The sequence below is a fragment of the Triturus cristatus genome, chromosome 8 (assembly GCF_964204655.1).
Source record: "Triturus cristatus chromosome 8, aTriCri1.1, whole genome shotgun sequence".
Lineage (NCBI taxonomy): Eukaryota > Metazoa > Chordata > Amphibia > Caudata > Salamandridae > Triturus > Triturus cristatus.
The window spans coordinates 27,925,696-27,945,571 of NC_140591.1; the positions used below are offsets into that span (position 1 = coordinate 27,925,696).

The 19,876-nt window shown below is 45.6% G+C and overlaps 1 protein-coding gene across 3 annotated transcripts in view; it reads left to right on the forward strand.

The window, feature by feature from the left end:
• The window catches only part of LOC146799877 (uncharacterized), a 217,651-nt gene extending 201,225 nt beyond the window's left edge, over positions 1–16,426 (forward strand). For all 3 annotated transcript variants that reach the window (XM_085620792.1, XM_085620793.1, XM_085620794.1), the window contains one exon: positions 14,501–16,426. In XM_085620792.1, coding sequence (XP_085476918.1) covers positions 14,501–15,363 — 863 coding nt within the window. In that variant the 3' untranslated portion in view covers positions 15,364–16,426. The remainder of the gene's footprint in view (positions 1–14,500) is intronic.
• Positions 16,427–19,876: the final 3,450 nt, after the last annotated feature.

Sequence of the window (19,876 nt, forward strand, 5' to 3'; positions counted from 1 at the left end):
AAACTAAACAACTCTTTGTTGCTTTTGCTCCACCTCACAAAGGCAATCCCATTTCTAAATCGGGTATTGCACGGTGGATAGTCAAATGTATTCAGACATGCTATGCAAAAGCAAAAAGGACTTTAACAATTCCCCCTAGAGCGCATTCCACTTGCAAACTGGGGGCTTCGATGGCTTTCTTAGGAAACATTCACATAGCTGACATCTGTAAAGCTGCACCATGGTCTACACCTCACACATTCACAAAACACTATTGTGTAGATGTGTTAGCAAAACAGCAAGCTAATGTAGGCCAGGTAGTTCTTCGTACTCACTTTCAAACGACTGCAGCAGCTACAGGTTAGCTACCGCTTTGGGAGATTACTGCTGTATAGTCTATGCAAAGCTACTTACCCAGTATGCATCTGTTCTTGGCATGTAGAGCTGTAGATTCACATGCGCCCACCCGCCCTCCAGGGTACCTATACCTGTTGCAGTAATATCTTACTTAGATACATACAGATAGACATCTCTGTTCTACTCGTACTCACTCCATTCTCACCCTCTGTGGGAAAACAATCTAGCAGTGGAGTCGATGTCATTGCGCACTATCACTGAAAGGAAGAGTCACCTACCTCGTGACTGGAAAAGACTTCTTCGAAGAAAAACAAAGTGCAAACATCTGGACCCAACACTAGATGGCAGACTAATGCAAAGCATGTGAATCTAAAGCTCTACATGCCACGAACAGATGCATACTGGGTAAGTAGCATTTTCCATACACATAAACATGCAGCCTAAACCATCAAATAGGCTAAAATGGCAAAATTGCATTGGATTTTTCATTTAAAATAAACAGATTTATTTAGCACTTCTGTAACATAGAGCATGTACCCCTTTGCTGTTTTAACATAGCTTTTATTTTCAAAGAAATTGGCAAAATAATAGCAAGCAGTTATCCCATAGGCTGCGTAGAAAAACCACAGCACACCGTTAGGACCTCCATGCCCCCATCATGCCCCACAGGTGACAGGTCAGTTCTTTTTCTGGCTTCTTCTGTGAAGATCCTGAAGCATTGAGATCATCAGTTTATGACTTTCTGTCAATTATTGATATTTAGATGTTGTTGTTTTTTTACCTTCATTGGATGTTTTTGCGTACCAGCTATACTACCCTCCTCTTTGTTTATGACTTTTTTGCTGATTTTTAGTCCGAAATGGCAGCCTTGTTCAGCAAGTGTCCTTTGTGTGGAAAAAAGATGGCAAAATCTGACCCACATTCTGTGATTGCCATCTTCTCACCAACCAGACAAATGTTATTATTGTCAACAGTTTTCCAGAAGGACTCTATGTGACAGGGAAAGAATCAAGCTGCATGCTTTGCAAGAGACAGGAAAGGTGATATCCACAAGTGGCCTGGATTGTTCCCAACAGCCTATTAGAGAGCCCTCCTCCCAAGTATGGTCTGAGCACAGGGGCATTAAAGAAACAAGAAGGTACCGTTCTGCCTCCCCATCGACAGAGAGATCAGCGTTGAAAATACCTGTGTGCTCACAGTCCGTATCGAAATCCACGTCGGAAAGGCATATGCGACAACCGACGACGTCGAAGGTAAAGTCGCCGTCGAGACGTTCGGCCCCAGACCTATCGGCAGTTAACCCATAGGCTGCATATAGAAACCACAACAAGCCTTTAATACCTCCATGCTCCAATCTTGCCCCACAGGGGACAGTTAGGTCAGTTTTTTTCCGTCTCCTTCTGTGAGGATCCTGGAGCATTGAGCTTGTCAGTTTTTGACTTTCTGTCAATTATTGATATTTAGAAGTTGTTTTTTTGTCCTTCAATTGCTGTTTTTGGGTACCAGCTATACTACCCTCCTCGTTTTTTCTGACTTTTTGCTTATTTTTAGTCTAAAATGCCATCCTTGTTCAACAAGTGTCCTCCGTAAGGAAAAAAGATGGCAACATCTGACCTACATTCTGACTGAATTGTGTGTTTGCCATCTTCTCACCAACCAGACAAAGGTTATTATTGTCAACCTTTTTCAAGAAGGACTCTGTTTGACAGGAAAAGAATCAAGCTGCATGCTATGTAAGAGGTGAGCTCCACAAGTGGCCTGGAAGGTTCCCAACAGCCTAGTAGAGAGCCCTTCTCTCAAGTACGGTCTGAAAGGAAAAAAGAAGGCACCGTTCTGTCTCCCCATCGACGTAGAGAAGATCTTGGTCAAAAATACCTGTTTGCTCATTGTCGGCATCGAAATCAATGTCAGAAAGGCCTCTGCAGCTACCGATGACATCAAAGGTAAAGTCGCCGTCGAGACGTTCGGCCCTAGACCTATTGGCCGAAAAATCAACATTAAATTCACTTCCTGATAATCAAGGATCGTCGACGTCTAAGTCTAGACTGGAGTTGGCATCGAGAACATCGCCACCGCTACACCGGCTGTCGTCGACAACTCCTCAACAAAGGTTGATGTTGAGATCGCTGCCGCCGACGGATGCAGGCGCTCAACGTTGGGGGCATCGCCCCTCCCCAGGTCTCGGCAATGTGCAGATTACGCTGAAGGCATCTCCTGCTTGAGAGCAGATGCCACGCTGGTTTTAAAGTGCAAAGGAATGGAGAGTACCAAGACAAAGTGCGGGTTTGTACTTTTCACAGACATATTTGCCTTCCAGAATTTCCGCTGGCGCTCATCCTCCATTGACACCGGTCAAAAGATCTCCCCAAAGGTTTCCAAGAAGGCCTCAGTATCCTACAAAAATAAGTGCTCGCTCTAGGACCCCTCACAGGCAATCGCCTTCCAGATCTCGTCATTCCCACTCTTTTTGAGGTTTGAGGAGACATAGACATAGTTCTCCCTCCTGATCTACAGAGACATCAAGATCTTCTGTTGGAGATTACTTGCCTATACTGTCGACGTCTCCTTCAGCCAGGGTGTCACCGTTCAATGAGGTCCGATCCACCGCTTGACTCATAGTGGCAGTGGCCTGGAACGCTCATCCTGGGGAATCCTCCTCCACAGTGCCACCCGATAAGGACAGATAACAAAGACTCCCTCTGGAAAAGGATGTGTAACACCTCTGCTTTCTATATGAAGCGGTTCTAGGAAGATATGATAGGGCACTATGGGACTCTCTGGGTAGGTTCACAGAGCAACCGGCAAAGGAAGATCAGCAGGATTTCCAAGAGATTCTTCAAGAAGGGGGATTGGTAGCAAATCAGGTGATTAGTGCGGAAGCTGATGCTTCGGACCTAGCAGCCCATGGCTACTGTCATGGCATCTGCGCTAGACGATCCTCTTGGCTACGACTTACAGGTCTGGAACCTGAAGCCCAACACAGGATCCTAAACCTACCCTTCAGTGGAACCTCACTATTCGGCACCCATGCCAGTGACGAAATGGCGAGGATGAAATCTAAACTCGACACTCTGAAGGAAGTGGGCCTGGAGAAGCGCATGGACTTTAGACGCAAATACCATCCCTACTACCATCGCCAGTATCAAGAGAGGGTTAAAACCTCACTGGTCCTCGTAACACCATCACCGGCCCAGGCTCACTACCATCTGCATCAGCCAGGACGTGGACGGGGAGTTGCCAGAACGTTAGCTTCCTCTGCTAAGCAACCGACCAAACAATGAACGCTTGCTTCCCCCACCCAGCTCTGTTTCCCACTCTGGTGGGGGGGAGGGGGAGTATCATGGCACATCTGGACGAGTGGCAAAAAAATTACAAAGGACAAGTGAGTGCTCAATATTGTGCAGAATGGTTACTCAATCAGATTCAAATCCCCGCCCCTGGCAATTCCACCTCGGAGAACGTTGTCCCATCAGCAAGACCTGCTTCAGGCAGAGGTAGCTGTTCTGCTACAAAGAGAAGCCATTGAAAAAGTTCCCTGGCCCTAGCTACAACAGGGGTTCTACTCCTGCTACTTCCTAGTTTTAAAGAAGGGCCCAACTAGGGAGTACAGGCCTATACATGACTTCAGACACTTAAGCAAGTTTATCCACAAAGAGAGGTTCAGGATGCAGGCACTACATCGAATTGTTCCCCAGCTCCATCAAGGAGACTGGATGTGCTCCATCGAATTGCTGAACGCATATTTTCAAATACTGATTTCCCGGAAATATCAGAAATTCCTGTGGTTCCAGGTGGCATCTGAGCATTTACAGCACAAAGTCCTCCTTTTCGGACTCAAGACAGCCCCCGAACATTCTGTAAAGTATCACGATGGCAGTAGCCTTCCTGCGGAAGCAGAAGATCTTCATCTACCCGTACCTGGACGACTGGTTGCCTAAGAGCTCGTCTCCTCATCTACTACAAGAAAACTTCCAATCCTGCATTTGAGTGCTAGGTCGTTTGGGCCTACAAGTCAATTACAAAAAGTAAATTCTCAATCCAACCCAAAGACTTCACTATCTGGGTGCTGTTCTGGATACCCCAGATGGAAGAGTTTGTCCTTCGGAGGAGAGGTTGTCCTCAATCAGCAACAATTGTCGGACTCTCCTCTGCACACTTTGTCCCACGGCCAGACAAGTATCCTCGCTAAGAATCCCTAAAGTGCTGGATGCAGTGCTTAATTTGTGCCGGTGCTTTCCGGTGCTAAGCACCGGCACTTCTTTTCAGGGCCGGGTCTACCTGCGATATCGGCTGTTCACTTAATTCTCGCGGGTCTCCCCTTGAAGAGCTGATATTGCACGCGATTGTGTTTAAAATAGTACAAATTGGATGCCGCAGCAGCAGCCCGCTTTATGAGGCACACTGTCACACTCAGATTGAAACTGCCAGGGCCCCTGCCGCCTCGTAAATTACAGGTCACTCCAATCAAGGCTGTGGCCTGCACGCACTGCTACTGCTGGCTTGTGGTGATTGCAGCTGAGTTGCGGGCTTCTATCAGGCTGACTGTGCTGCACAGCACTGCTGCTACAATGTATTCTGATGCCCGCCCGCGGCGCCGCTGAGGCGGGATGTAAAGCAAATTCTGCCCGCGGCGCCGCTGGGGGAGGGGGGGACGTCAACTCCGGTCCTGTTGCCAGAGCGGGAAGTTTGCAAAGAAGGCAGCTGGGTACGGGGAGTGAAGGAGGAAAGATCGGAAGAACTGGGGGCATATTCACGAAGAGCCGTCCGTCCAGACACAGCCCAAACAAATCACATGTAATGTCGGGGCTGGAGGCGGCAACTGGCAGAGCAGAGGAACACATGCTGACGCCATAAATCTGGGACAGAAGGCCTGGAGGCGCCCCCCTCCACGAGTCTTACGGTAGGGCCATTAACTTAACTCTGGCTACTGGTTCGAGGGACTCGGGCGCGCCGTGCTGGCCTCGCACTGGCCTGTCCGTGCTGTGTCTGTTACTATGGCCGCCGCCCTCAGCAAATTGAATTATGGTCGTGCCGAGCCTGGGAAAGTGGTAAGCACGGGTGACTACTATTGGGGGGTCCATCGGGGTTCACACCGTCGGACAGGGGGGAAAGGATTTCTAGAAGCTTTGAAGTGTCAATCCCTGCAAGACGTCATTAACAATTACCCTCCACGTTGCGTGTCCCGTGATTTGCCCAATCGGAATGCTGAGCTAGGACTATAGGCACCAAAAGTGAGAGCGGGCGGGATAGTTGTGAAATTTGGCTGCTTGTTTTATCGCCTTCTACAGTGCCACTGCCTGCATCAGATTATGCTGCCCGGCTTGACTGGGTCTAGAGCGGGGCGCCGGAGAGTTTGGTGCCCATGCTGCCTCTCATGATTCCTGCTGCACGAATCTGGAAGGACCACGGCTGCAGCGAGAGTATGGTGCCAGACTGCCAGTGCAGCCTCATGACGCTGGTGGCAGTTACCGTAGCTTGTCCCCTTGCCAACTACTTCAGGCGGCAATAGTTATGTTAATATATTTATTTAACTGAGCAGATGGAAATATTATAAATGTGCGTAACTGTCACTGTATTGTCCTCCAATCATTGACACTCAACTCCTCTCACTTGACCCACTCTGCTGCCAATGACGTAGGGCACACGTGCCGTGGTGTTTCTTAGAGCACTGCCATGTTCCAGGTGGAAATGTTTGTGGCATATACACTAAAAAGGTCAGGTGGTACAAAAGAGGTATTGAGCGCGAGGGGGACACTTGCCCGGTGGCTCGGGTGGCACTCCTGATCACTGTCTTTAACAAACACCATTGCACTGAGTCTGACTGTTAGTGTCTCCGCGCCAGGAGGCCCACTACCTAGAAACCGAGAGAAGCACAACACCAGCAGCATCTCAGCTCAGACCTCCTGCGACGCTGACCACAACAGCACAGACCTCACCTCAGTTCACGCAGGACGGTGAACCCACTGCTGGAAAAGTGTGTGGAAGTCGACCTGGAGTCGGGTGATTATCAAATTCCAGAGATTTTGAAAGGAAGCTGTGATTGTAATACAAGCTTCCACAGGGCGTGTTGGTAGCATGTGCGCTTGTATACACTATACAAATAAATCTAAGCAGAGGCTGAAAGGCTAGGTGGAAGTGAGCAGCCTATGTGAGCTGAATTCAAGTGATGCCAGGAGGAGGCCGCATATACTAATAATTATCCTTTTAACGTAATGCTAATAAGTTTCTTGTTGCGCAAATAGGTGCAATTTCTGATGTTTATATGTTTCCCTCGCCGTCATTGCTTTATTTTGCTAATGAGAAACTGTCACTCATAGGGGCATATCAGCATATCGCCGCTTTTCGGCCGAAAACGTCCACAAAAGCAGCGATAATTCTATCACCTAATTAGGAAGCTCACGCTAACGCGGGAAAACTTGCGTTAGCGTAGGAGTTCCTAACGCCCAGCTTTGCATCCCTAATGAGATGCAAAGTGGGCGTTCCTGACCTGACATGACAGGAGAAATGTCACTAAGCGACATTTCTCCTATCATCAAGCCCCACGCTATGAAGCATAGCTGCAAGAAAAGTAGCGATAACCCCTGTTATCGCTACTTCTCCAGTACTTCGGGTGTCTTTCATAGATTCACATGCCTGAATCATTCCCCGTCGTCGGAGTGGGAGTCCCACGGTACATAGAAAAGCAATAATTATGCATATAACAACCAAAAAACCCTGGTAACCAGGAAGTAAAGTAGCCTAAGCTACAAGGGAAAAAACTTCCACAGCTATGACTATCACAGTGATTATTACAGTCCAAACTGCAGCCAATCAGGCGACAGCACCCACCAGAATGTTCTCCTCAGAGGCTTAGGCTCTCAGATTTTCTACCGCACGTTGTGTGAAGGGAGTCTCCCTGAGCTCTGCTCAGTACTTCAAGTTTTTTCTGCTGTTTCTTCAACTTCTAGGATGTCAACTACAAAGAGATCCCTCTTCAGACCTTGTGAATCTAACGCGTGAAACCTTGCTTTAGCGTGGGGATTCCTAACGCCCAGCTTTGCATCTCTAATGAGATGCAAAGTGGGCGTTCCTGACCTGACATGACAGCTAAGCGACATTTCTCCTGTCATCAAGCCCCATGCTATAACAGGGGTTATCGCTACTTTCCTTACACCTGCTTCAGGACTGACTTAGCCATGATATCCTATGGAAGGTGGATATCATGGCTAAGTTTGTGAGTCCCAATCATCAAGCTAACGCCACATTGCTTGAGATTATTGCTGGGTTTCCAGCGATAATCTCACGTTAGGCAGTTAGTGTGAGGATTTTTATCGCTTTTGAGATAAGCGTTGCTAATAGCACACTATCTCAGCGATAAAAATCCACGCTAGCCGGCGATAATTATCCTAGCGCTAAGTGCTCTTAGAGATAATTATCGCCGGTTGTTGCTGATATGCCCCCCAGTCTTTGAAATGTCACTCATAATTGCTCTGAAATTATAGAAAAGTCACACATAGCAATCTAAAACCTTGGCAGCTATGCACGGAGGGCTCTGGCAGGCGATAGGCTGTGGGGCTCTGGCAGGCGGTGTGGAGGCAGAAGGTAAAAGGCAGCAGCCATCGCCAGTTCTAGCCATAGTCGGCCGAAACTACAGGCTTCAGCCAAACTTTGATCAATTCCAGAAACACACTGAAGCGTTGCCCACTAGTAATGCTTTCAGCCAGGAGCCCTCTTTGCCCGACTGACCTGCGAGGCCCAGATTTCTTTCCAGCTTCAGAAGAACTGTAAATATCGTTTATATGTCAGGAGAAGTGTCTCATTAATGACCTTACAAATTGAGCGCGATGCCCTTGACCTATTGAACCATCTTGTATTCTGGTCCCATGCTCAGCTGGTGATGGGAACCTGAAAGTGTGAGGATGAGGCCTTGTTGCCAGTTAGGGCTTAATGTGTGAAAAAAAGAAATGCAGGGGCCCAAAGTTTGTCTTTCGAGACCATTGGGAGAACTTCTGAATGCCAGTATTGCAAACTACAGAGGCTATCTGGTTTTGATTCCACCTCATCATGGCTCTTTCTTCACTCTGCGTGATTTTCTCTTGTGTGTTCTTGTTCAAGCCGGCTTTCTCGCTGTATCTCTGTTTCCCTACCCTTCTCTTCCGCCATTCAATCTTTTTCACCTTTCTCTCTCCTGCTCATACTCAAAGTTAGTCTGCTGTTGAACAATAAGTCCAGGTCTTCAAAAACGAGGGCTTGTTACCACCACCTGCAACAACTGGCACAAATAAAGCAGTGCAGTAAGGGCAGCACCCAGCGCTTAATTTCAGCTGGTGTTTTCCGGTGCTTGGTACCGGTACTTAATTCTCAACACCTATATTCCGGTACCTATGAAAGTCTGGCACCTGGTGGCACTGTCTGTCTAATTTTGAGTTAAGCACAGCAACAGACCATTTTTATAGCTTTAATTGACTTGAAATAGTCTGATTTGTCACACTTCTAGATGAGTGATGTGTACTAGTTGTGTTGGTACTGCTATGCTATTAGCAATACTGCCAGGGAGGGAAAATGCGTGGTGCAAAGTGCAATGGCCTCCTGAAAAGGGTCCTGGCACTTATGTTTTTACAAATTAAGCACTGGTTTACTGTGGCTGGAAGTTAACACACCCCGGCTGGATGCCAACATGTGACACATTTCAATGCTTTGTGCCCCGGATCATAGATGTTTATGTGTGACATTTCCACGTTTTTTGGCCTAGCCCTGTCCTGGATGCTTATTTGTGACGGATTATGGCATGCTTTCTGGCCTGGGCGCTTATGTGTGACATTTCCATGCTTTCTGGCCTAAGCGCTTAAGTGTGACATTTCCACAGTTTATGGCTTGGGTGCTTGCTTATGTGTGACATTTCCATGGTTTATGGCATGGGTGCTTATGTGTAACATTTCCATGCGTTCTGGCCTGAGGACATGTGTGACATTTTCACGGTTTATGGCTTGCGGGCCAGTTGAGGGTGTGGGTGGAGCCAATAGAGGAAGTGGGTGGAGCTAGTGAAGGAAGTGGGTGGAGCCGGGGACAAGGGGTGTGGCCTCCGGCAAACATTTGAGCACCTGCACTTCATATTTTAAAAATTAAGCTCTGGCTGGATGCCACATCCTCATTTGATGAAAGGGGTTGTTTCCAAGTTCTGGGCATTTGTATTTTCAAGGCGAGTGGAGTAGTCGCATTGTTTTGGGGGGTGGATTGTATCTTGCTCATGGCTGCTATTCAACTGCTCTTTACACAAAACTGGGCTATACCGTGCTTCTAACCTTTGCTGCTAAGGGACAAAGGAATTGTTAGTTATAATTGTGCTAGTTCTTCCTTGGTATTTCCTTTGGTAATAACTTTTGCTGCTATACGATGCTCTTTATCTATAATTGATCCTCTCAAGAAGCTGCTATCGCATAATATTGCATAATATTCTAAAAGTGACTGCTGCTATTTAAATGCATTTTTGCACACAAATTGGGATATATTTAGCTTTTATGTTTTGTTGCTAATGGAAAATGTATTGTCTGTTATAAATATGTTAGCTTCTTTAGAATATCTTTCTGTTTTTAACTTGTAGCTGGTACGTGATTCACTTTATCTAAAATGGTATCTATTGTGAAGCTGCTATCACACAGTATGGATTCAAACTTGAGGTATTTGTTGTAGTAAAGGACTTAATAATGGTATTGTAATTTGCTTGCCTGTTTTAATGATGATTACCTTTACTTACATCTCGGTCATCTGGGATAATTGTATTCATCTGCTTGTGGACATATTTATCTTGCTGTGTGAAGGAGAACTCAGAACCGGCTTTAAAGGGATTCAATACCTCTACGATGGACTAAGAAATGAACTGAGCTTGTATTTTATTATACTTATTATGCATATGTGGACCTCCTTGGAGATCCAAATTCTTAATAAATATATTGAATTTTATGTATGTGTTCCCTTTCCACCAGGACCTTCACAGTCACACGATCATCATGGGCGACTCCCTCCAGGGATGGGGAGCCCACATGGGCCCTCTCCAAGTTCAGGGGTTGTGGTCAGAAGCAGAGAAGAGTTGCCACATCAATGTGTTGGAACTTCGAGCTGTACATCTAGCGTTCAATTCATTCTTCTCTTCCATCTAGGCACGATCCCTGTTAGTCCACAGACAACACCACAACCATGTACTACCTGATCTAACGGGGAGGAACCAGGTCAGACCTCTGTCGCTAGAGTCCCAAGCCATCTGGAGATTGTTACTAGTGAGAAAATATCTGCTATCCGCCTCTTAGGCACCCTCAGTGTACATGCGGATGCACTAAGTCACAATTTCGTCGAAGCTCATGACTGGTTGCTAAATGACAAGGTCGCACAGGACATTTTTCAGCAATGAGGATCTCCCGACTTCAATCTGTTTGCGGATGCCACAAACACAGAATGCTGCGTTTTCGCATGCAGATATCCCCAACCAGGCTCCAGAGGGAATGCGCTTTTGATCAGTTGTCAGAGACACTAGTCTACGCCATTCTGCCATTTCCTCTCAATCCTCTGTTAATCAACAGGTTCTACAAGGCCAACAAACGGATGATCCTGATCGCACCGGATTGGCATTGTCATTGGTGATATCCGGCTTCTTCGCCTATTCGAGACCTCATACAGGAGGTTGCCGTGCCGTCTGGACCTACTATCCAAACTCAGAGGGTGGGTGTTTCATCCCAACCTTCCATCTCTGAGATTGACGGCATGGCTCCTGAGGTCCTCCAATATGGACATCTAGGTCTTCCATCGGACTGTATGAACATTTACGCTGAAGTCATACGCTTTTAAATGGAAGCAGTTCTACCTCTTATTGCACCACCAATGGCCATAATCCCATCCTAGGACAGGAATGGATTATTCTTCCCTACCTATTGTACTTTGCTAAATCAGGTCTTCAGTTTACCTCTATAAACGTGCACTTGGCAGCCATTACAGCATACAGGAAATAGCTCATGTAGGTTTCTTTCTTTCAAATGCCTGTGGTTAAAGATTTCCTTGAACGGCTGAAAAGGTCTCTCTTCTGGTTAGGTCTCCCTCTCTCCTTTGGGAGCTTAATGTAGTCCTTTCCAAATGAATGGGTCCTCCCTTTGATCCCCTACATAAAGTGTTCCTGCAGCACCTGTTGTGGAAGACTGCTTTCTCAGTGGACATTACCTGTGCTCGCAGAGTTAGCGAGATACAATCTCTGTGTTCCAAGGAACCTTATCTCATTCTCCATGTCAACTGGATGGTCCTGAGAACCCACCCTAGTGTTTTTTTACCTAAGGTTGTTTCTGATTTTTATATGAATCAGTATATTACACTCCCTACCTTTTTCCTGATCCCTTCTTCCCCTCCTGAGAGGGTGTTGCATTCTCTAGACCTCAAAAGGGTTCTGAAATTCTACCTAGGTAAAACCCAGGGCATAAGGAAATTGGACCCTTTATTTGTAAATTATGGTCCCATGCTCACTGGTTTTCCTTTATCCAAACAAACCATCTCCAGATGGATAGTCTTGTGCATTACCTTATCTTACCAGCTAGCTAACAGACAACTCCCTGGTAGACCAAAGACTCATTCCTCCAAGGGAGAGGCCTCCACCATGGCCCTTCTCAGAAATGTACCCATTGTAGAGATATGTAATGCTGCCACATGGCGATCAGTTCATACCTTTGCTCGCCACTGTTGTTTAGATTCTGACACTCAGGTGGGTGCTCAGTTTGAGCAAGCCTCTTTAAGGAACCTGTTTTGGTGAATTGTCCTTCGGATTCTAGGGATGGGCTTGCTATTCTTTTCGGTGCTTATGACTATTGATGAGTATCCTCCGGAAGAGAAGGATAAGTTACTTACCTGTAATCCTAGTTCTCTTCCAGGGGTATACTCATGAAAGTCATAAGCAACCTACCCGCCTCCCCGAATGAATACCTTTAATATAGTAGCACTCTGCCTCCTTATTATCAATGCATATGATGGTGCGCTGTAAAAAGACTTGACCTAACTCACCTGTGGCGTGTGATGAGAGCAATGAGGTTTTGGAAGTCTTAAAGGCACGACGCCAGTGTTATTCGATTGTGGATTCTCTATGAAGAATCTGGGCTAATTGCCTGCTACAACTTTGCCTTTTCTTTGAAAATAAAGGCTATGTTGAAACAGCAAAGGGGTGCATGTACTTTGTTACAGAAGTGCTAAATAGATATGGTTTTATTTTAAAATGAAAAATCCCATGTAATTTTGGCATTTTAGCCTATTTGTTTAGGCTGCACGTTTATATATGTGTATATGTACATATATTTTATTAAACATACATATATATGTATTTTGTATGTGCTCCGGGGTCCCTGCATGTGGGCGTGACTATTCATTGCTCATGACTTTGATGAGTGTACCCCTGGAAGAGAACTAGGATCACAGGTTAGTAATTTATCCATATTTGCCATTCAAACAGCAGAAAAGAGGTATGCTTAAAGCGTACAAAGCACCCTTCATTCCTTTACTACATTGTTTGTGATGTTGTTTCCTTCTGGCAGAGTTTGCATTAAAGATTGTTCCTATAATGTCAAGCTCTGTGACTTGCTTAAAAATTCAGATGGACACAGAGGCAAGATCACAGGCCAATATGCCACATGCCAGATATTCTGATGTCAGAAGGAAATTGGTAGGTGAGTAGTTACAGATGGTTTATGATGAGCTGATAATGTAGGCTCAGGCATCTCGGCAGAAAATATCCTGACAGATACATCTCTCAGTTAGGTGCATTGAAGAGCCACCTCCATCACCGGCTCTATGGTGGCCATTGGAAATGGGACCTCCCCGCTTCCCTGCAGCCTGCGTAAAAAATCTGGGTGTGAAGTGGGAGGCCGATCTTTCATTCTCAACACAGATACGACAGGTCTCAGCTACTTGTTTCTGTAAACTGAAAAACTTGAAGAAATTCCTGCATTTGCTGCCAGAAGAATGCCGACAAATCATGGTCCTTGCCGTGGTAACATCCAGATTGGACAATGCAAATTGCCTTTATCTTGGCCTGTCAAAGTACCTAATTAGCCGTCTTCAGATGGTACAAAATGCAGCTGCGAGACTGATTAGGCGGGTTTCTTTCCGCGAACCTATCTCTCTGCATCTAAAAGAGCTCCACTGGTTACCAGTGGCTAAAAGAATCGAGTTCAAGGCCTTGACGCTTGCATTCTGAGCCACACATGGTAAATGCCCCAGCTACCTAAAACAAAGACTACGCGGTTACAAGCAGTCTAGATCCTTAAGATCCAATTCTCAAAAGCTTCTCTGCATACCTCGCTTCAAGAAGGCTCGCACGGGGGGCAGATACTTCACGGTCGGGGCGGCAAAATATGGAACTCCTTGTCAAGTGATTCCGCAACAGAGATACAGAACCCCTTTTTAGGTCTCGCCTGACCCAGTGCATGCGCTGGTCTGGCGAGACATTTTGTGAGGGCTCCAAAAAGTGCTACCACGATTACTTTCACTTTCGCGGCCGCTTTGATGTTCTCCATGAGGCTTCAATAGATTGCAGCAGTTAAAACAAGCATTGGCATACCAATAGGTCTCGCTTTTGGGACCTTATAAGTGTTTAGTTATGCAACTGTTGCATGGCTAATCACTTATAAGGTCCCAAAGGCGAGACCTATTGGCTATGCCAATGCTTGTTAGGAAAGTGGTTAAGCCCTGGCTCTTTAGAGCAGAATAATTGGGCAGTGGCCGTAGCCAGCTGGTTTGACCATCTACGCACTACTGATCGCTTAGCGCCGGGACACCTCTGTTTGAGGTAGCTGTCGTGCTCTATAAGTGTCTGTATTATTATTATTATTATTATAATTATTGAACTTACTACTAGACAAGCTTGCACTTAGCATTGTGGGATGAATAGCACTTTTATATCACTGGCCTCTGAAATATTAGCCACTTACTGCACATAATGGTTATTGCGCAGCACTGGATTTCCTGCAGTGAAAAATTGATAGCGGTTCAAATGCAAGACCTGCACGTGTGGCTGTTAAAGCTTAATAATTTCCTTTTATTGAATCACCAACAGCTTTCTGAAATAGTGTTGTGCATCTTAGATATATTTCATTACAACATAGTGATTATTTTTTATCAACTTTTCTCTTATACGTTTTTTACTTTACTTTTCATTCTGCAGCACACCAATTCGAAACAGGAAGGATGAATGAGAAAGAGTTCCAAACATGCTCACAAGGAGAATACCAAAGACTTGACACAAACGAGAGAATTTTCAGCTGCGCTACGTATAAGGAGAAATTTACCAGGAAGGAACTTCTTGAGGCGCATCAAAGAATCCACTCAGAGCTGAAACGTTTTCCCTGCAACAAGTGTGAAAAGAGTTTTACTAAGATGTCAAATCTTATAAATCATGAAAGGGTACATACAGGAGTGAAGCCATTTCAATGCACAGTGTGTTTGAAGAGCTTTACTCAAAGCTCACATCTCATAGGCCACCAGAGAACACACACGGGAGAGAGGCCCTATCACTGTACAGTGTGTGAAAAGAGCTTTGCTGTTAAATCAGATCTTCAAAAGCACCTAAGAACACACACAGGAGAGCGACCCTATCACTGCACGGATTGTGAGAAAACCTTTACTCGAAAGCAGCGTCTTCTAATGCACCAGAGCATACATACCGGAGTGAGGCCCTTTCACTGCACAGAGTGTGAGAAAAGCTTTACTCAGAAATCATATCTTGTAGAGCACCAAAGAAAACACAGCGGAGTGAGCCCATTTCGCTGCATGGACTGTGAGAAAAGCTTTACTCAAAAGATCAGCCTTATAAGGCATCAGAGAATCCACACTGGGGTTAGGCCTTTTCAGTGCACTGTGTGTGAAAAAAGCTTTATTCAAAAGATAAGTCTGGTAATGCACCAGAGAATCCACACTGGAGTAAAACCCTTTAACTGCACTCACTGCGAAAAAAGCTTTACTCAGAAGTCACGTCTGCAAAGGCATCAAAGAACACACATGGGTGAGGAGTCCTTTCATTGCACTTAGGGAATGCTTTTCTCAGAAGAAAAGCTTTGGAAAGAACCAGAATAGCTGAATAAGAAGGATGCCCTTAGTCTGCACCAACTGTGAGATTAGATTAATTCGCAAGTCACACCATCAGCACCAGACAGTTCACTGAGGGAAGCCTCTTGCTTGCAGTGAGTGTGACTGGTGCTGTATTCTAAAGGCTGACCTTCAACACGACGGGCATATTCCTACAGGAATTAGGCTGGTCCTGTTCTCTGCATATCAGAGAAGCCTCCGAGTGAATTCATCACTTTAATAACACCTGAAAATTCACACAGGAGCGATGGCATTTTCCTGCACCAACTGTAAATCTTTGACATGTGGGACAGAGTTTTCGTTCCTAAATAATTCAAGATTTTGCATTGTAGGATTTTCACCAATGGTCGTAAAAGCTTGAGAATTCTCTGCTGCATTATGCTGACCCCGTAACACCTTTTTTTCATAGTTATCTCCCACGAAAAAAGCATTAAATAATGTCTGTTCAGGGGTTTGCGTAACACTGTGGAAAATAATCAAGCTTCCAATAGTTTTGAGTTAATTTACATTTAATTACACTATATTAAATTTGTTCAATTTGGAAAATATGTATCCAGCACAAAAGGTGTCATAAACCCCAACTCAATCTGTAAACGACAGAAATTCATAAAGAAACTTTACAGATAATTCACAAAAGCTCAGTTTCCTTGGAAGGGGGGAATGCTGAAACCTATTCCAGTATCTCTATGTAATGCTGTCGCCACATCTGGATCCCAGCTCACCTTTGCATTGGACTTCATTGTAAGGCCAGGCATAGTCAGCACTGTAAGCACAATGTGCACATCAAATAGGAATAGCTACTCTTCAGTGTCTCATGTTCTTGTCTTGTTCACCCTTGCCATTAAAGATCTATTGTCCCTTTTGTCATTCCACCAGGGCTGTGGCAGCTCCAGTGTCCAAAATACATATATAACTTTTCATATGTTTATTTTCATTGATGATGCTGATTATAGAGGGGAATGGTGTAATGACTTTTGAAATGAATTAAAGAATTTATATAGCGCTACAAGTACCCGGAGGTGTCTAGGGGCTTAAATGGCCATGCAAGCAGAGGTAGAACTGTGGAGGTGCGCTAGTAGAGCCAGGTTTTTAAGCGCTTCCTGAATTTAAACAAATTGGATTCTTTTTTTAGAGAAATAGGCAGGGAGTTCCAGAGTTTGGCTGTGGTGTAAGCAAAGCTTTCTCCTCCCCATTTTACTTTGTGTCCCTTGGGGATGATCAGGTTGCCGCTGTTTGATGGTCTCAGTGATTTGGCCGGGATGTAGGGTTTGAAAAATTGCGACAGTTGCCAAGGACCAAGACCATGTGTAGCCTTAAACGCAATACATAACTCTTTGTAATGAATACGTTTGCTGATGGGCAACCAGTGTAGCTCTGCGAGAGACTTGGAGGCCGAGTCATAGCTAGTGAGCCCAATCAGGACTCTAGCTGCGGCGTTCTGAGTCATCTATAGTTTATGTATGATACGCTTGCTTGCACTAGTGAAAAGGGCGTTGCAATAGACCAGCCTGGAGGCAATTAATGCTGTGACTACTGTTTTTCTTAGCTCAAATGGAATAAACGGAAGTAATTTTTTACAGATTTTGAGAATTAAAAAGCAAGCTGCTGTGGTGTAACTGATCTGGGTTTCAAAGGACAGCTTGGTGTCAAAGAGAACTCCAAGATTTTTTACTTTGTTAGCGGGTGTCGAAAGAGGGCCCATATGATTCGGCCACCAGCTGTCTGACCAGATGACTGGCGTGTTGCCAAAAAGCATAACTTCCGTTTTTGATGTGTAGAGCTTTAAACAGTTATCCTGCATCCACTTCCCTATGTGGCTCATGCAGCCTTTAAATCGAGATACAGTATCAGCAGACGAGCTGTTAATGGACACTATTATCTGTGTGTCATCTGCGTAGGACACCAGCGTAAAACCGAAGCTTCTTATTAGCAGGGGGGGAAACATACAAGTTAAAAAGGATGGGGCTCAACGATGAGCCCTGTGGGACTCCACAAGGGAGTGAGAAAGCCGGGGAAACGAATGCACCATGTGCCACTGATTGTGACCTGTTAGAAATGATCTAAGTAGGGAGGAGCGCTTTATCCCTGATCCCCAGCGAGGCGCTCAACCAACACATCATGGTTGACCTTGTCGAATGCCGCTGAGAGATCTATCAGGATAAGGGCAGCGCTCCCCCCCCCCCCCCCCCCCCTCTCTGTCGAGAGTTTACCTAAGCTCTTCTGTGGCAGTAATTAGCGCCAATTCAGTGCTGTGATCGGCCGGGAAACCATATTGCGAGTGGTCCAAAATGTCACCCTCCACAAGGAAATAGACAGTTCTTCATTTAGAAATCTTTCTATGATCTTAGCTGGAAACCGCAGCCTGGATATGGGTCTGTAGCGGGAGGGGTCCTCAGGATCCAGATTGGGTTTCTTTAAAAGTGGGGAAATGGAGGCTTTTTGCCATTCTGTGGGGAAGTGCTTCGAGGAAATCATGAGATTGAAAATGGGCCAAAGTGCAGAAGCAATGGTCTCGGGGACCATGTGAAGAATTTTCGGTGGGCATGGGTTGAGAGGAGATCCAGATTTAACTAAAGAAATTAGTTTGGTAGTCCGGTCAAGCGTGATTAGTGGAAAGGCTGAGAGTGTAGGGGTGGAGGAGCTATCCGCTTTGGTGTGAGAAACTGGACTATCGCCCAGGTTCTTGTTGGGGAATGCAGATAGGTTCGATTGATGTACAAAAGCATCGAAGACTTGTTTAACTTTTTGTTGAAAGGAAGCTGCTAACAATGCAAAATTGCTGGCTACTTTCATGATCTTGTATTTCTGGGAGCTTGGAAAGATTTTTAACCGTGTTGAATAGCCTTTTAGCGCAGCCATTGGCTGCTTAGATTTTTTCTTTGAAGTTGTCTGATTTTGCCTTCAGAATAAGATTTTTGTATGCTTGGACAGCTAGTCTGTAGTCTGATTTGGTCTGGACATCGTTCCCTAGCCTCCATTTCCTTTCTAGTCTTCTACATATTTGTTTTTGTGCATTTAATGACTCATTGAACCACGGTTCATAGGGAGACTGCCAGACTGATCTCCGCACGGTCAGAGGAGCCAACTGCTGACCAGCGGAGAAAATCCAGGAGTGATAGCTCCTCACTGCCTCATCCAAATCTGCAGGGGCAGGCTGACGAGAACAGATGAGCATCTTGTTTAGCTCTTCTCCCTTTACCTTGTTCCAAGGTTGAGAGCTAAAAACTTTCTAAGATACAGTAGTGGGCCCTTTAGGTGGCAGGGTGATTTCAAACATGATTGCCTTATGGTCTGACCAGATAAGTGGCAGAACTCTGTTCCATACTAGGTTGTAGTGATCAGAGAGGATCCCGTCCAATCAATGCCCGGCAGAGTGTGTGGCCTCCTCGACCAACTGATTGAGTCCTGTACTAGCCATGTGGTCTAGAAGTTCTTCGGTGTCTATGTCAACAGTATTTTCAAGGTGAAAGTTGAAATCACCCAAAATAGTGAAGTTGGACTGTTTTGCCTTAATCTCCAGAAGCGGACCTATAACATTTAAAAAGCTGGATTTGGCTGTTGGTGGACGATAGATTAGTGTGTCATTGAAGGTGTTCTGGCTATCAAGCCCGATTTTAATAATAGCTACCTCGCTCTCTGTGTAATCTAAAATTGGTTTAAACCATATATTAAAACCATTCCTGGCTATGAGCGCTATACCTCCTCCTCTTTTCTTAACTCTGTCTTTCCTGTGAATTTTGTAGCCCTCAGGAAGAGCCCTAGGAGGTCTGGTTCGGAGGAGGAATCAGCCCAGGTTACTGTGACGCAGGCTATATCGATTGTTTGCTCCTCCAGGAGGTCGTGAAATGGTAAGGCATTTTGAATAAGAGATCTAGTGTTAAGGAGTACGCAGCGAGTTATATTCAGTCTTTGATCTGGGATTCTTTGCTTGAAATTCCAGCGTCTCGCTAGGGATAGCAGAAGACTGTAAACCACAATGGAGCAGTGGGGGCAGTGTGTTTTTTCTGAAATCGAGTGAGGATCAAAGGGAGCGCCCAGGCAGAGCTTGCCTGTGTGTCTGAGACGTAATAAGACTTCCCTGGAATACTGATATCCAAAACTATCAGAGTCATCTGGATTAAGACTGGCATAGTGGCTGGCGCGGTCTGGGTGCAGACGGGCGTGCCTGCTGCGCGTCCGCTACAGCATGCAGCTGAAATAGAGCGAGAGCCGCGAAAAGACTAGACCGCCAACTTCCGTGACCGGAAGTGTGTGCTGAGTTTAGGTCCCGCCCTCCGCTCAAACAGCACCAACAGCCGCAGCAGACCGGGCAGGGACTGACAATGGCAAGTATGGAGGATAGGCTTTGGAGATAAGATTAAAACTTGTGGTTAAACCGCATATGAAATGTAAATCAGTAGTCTGTGCAAAAGGCAATCGATTTTTAAAAAGACCAAGTCATTCAGGGCGTAAACAT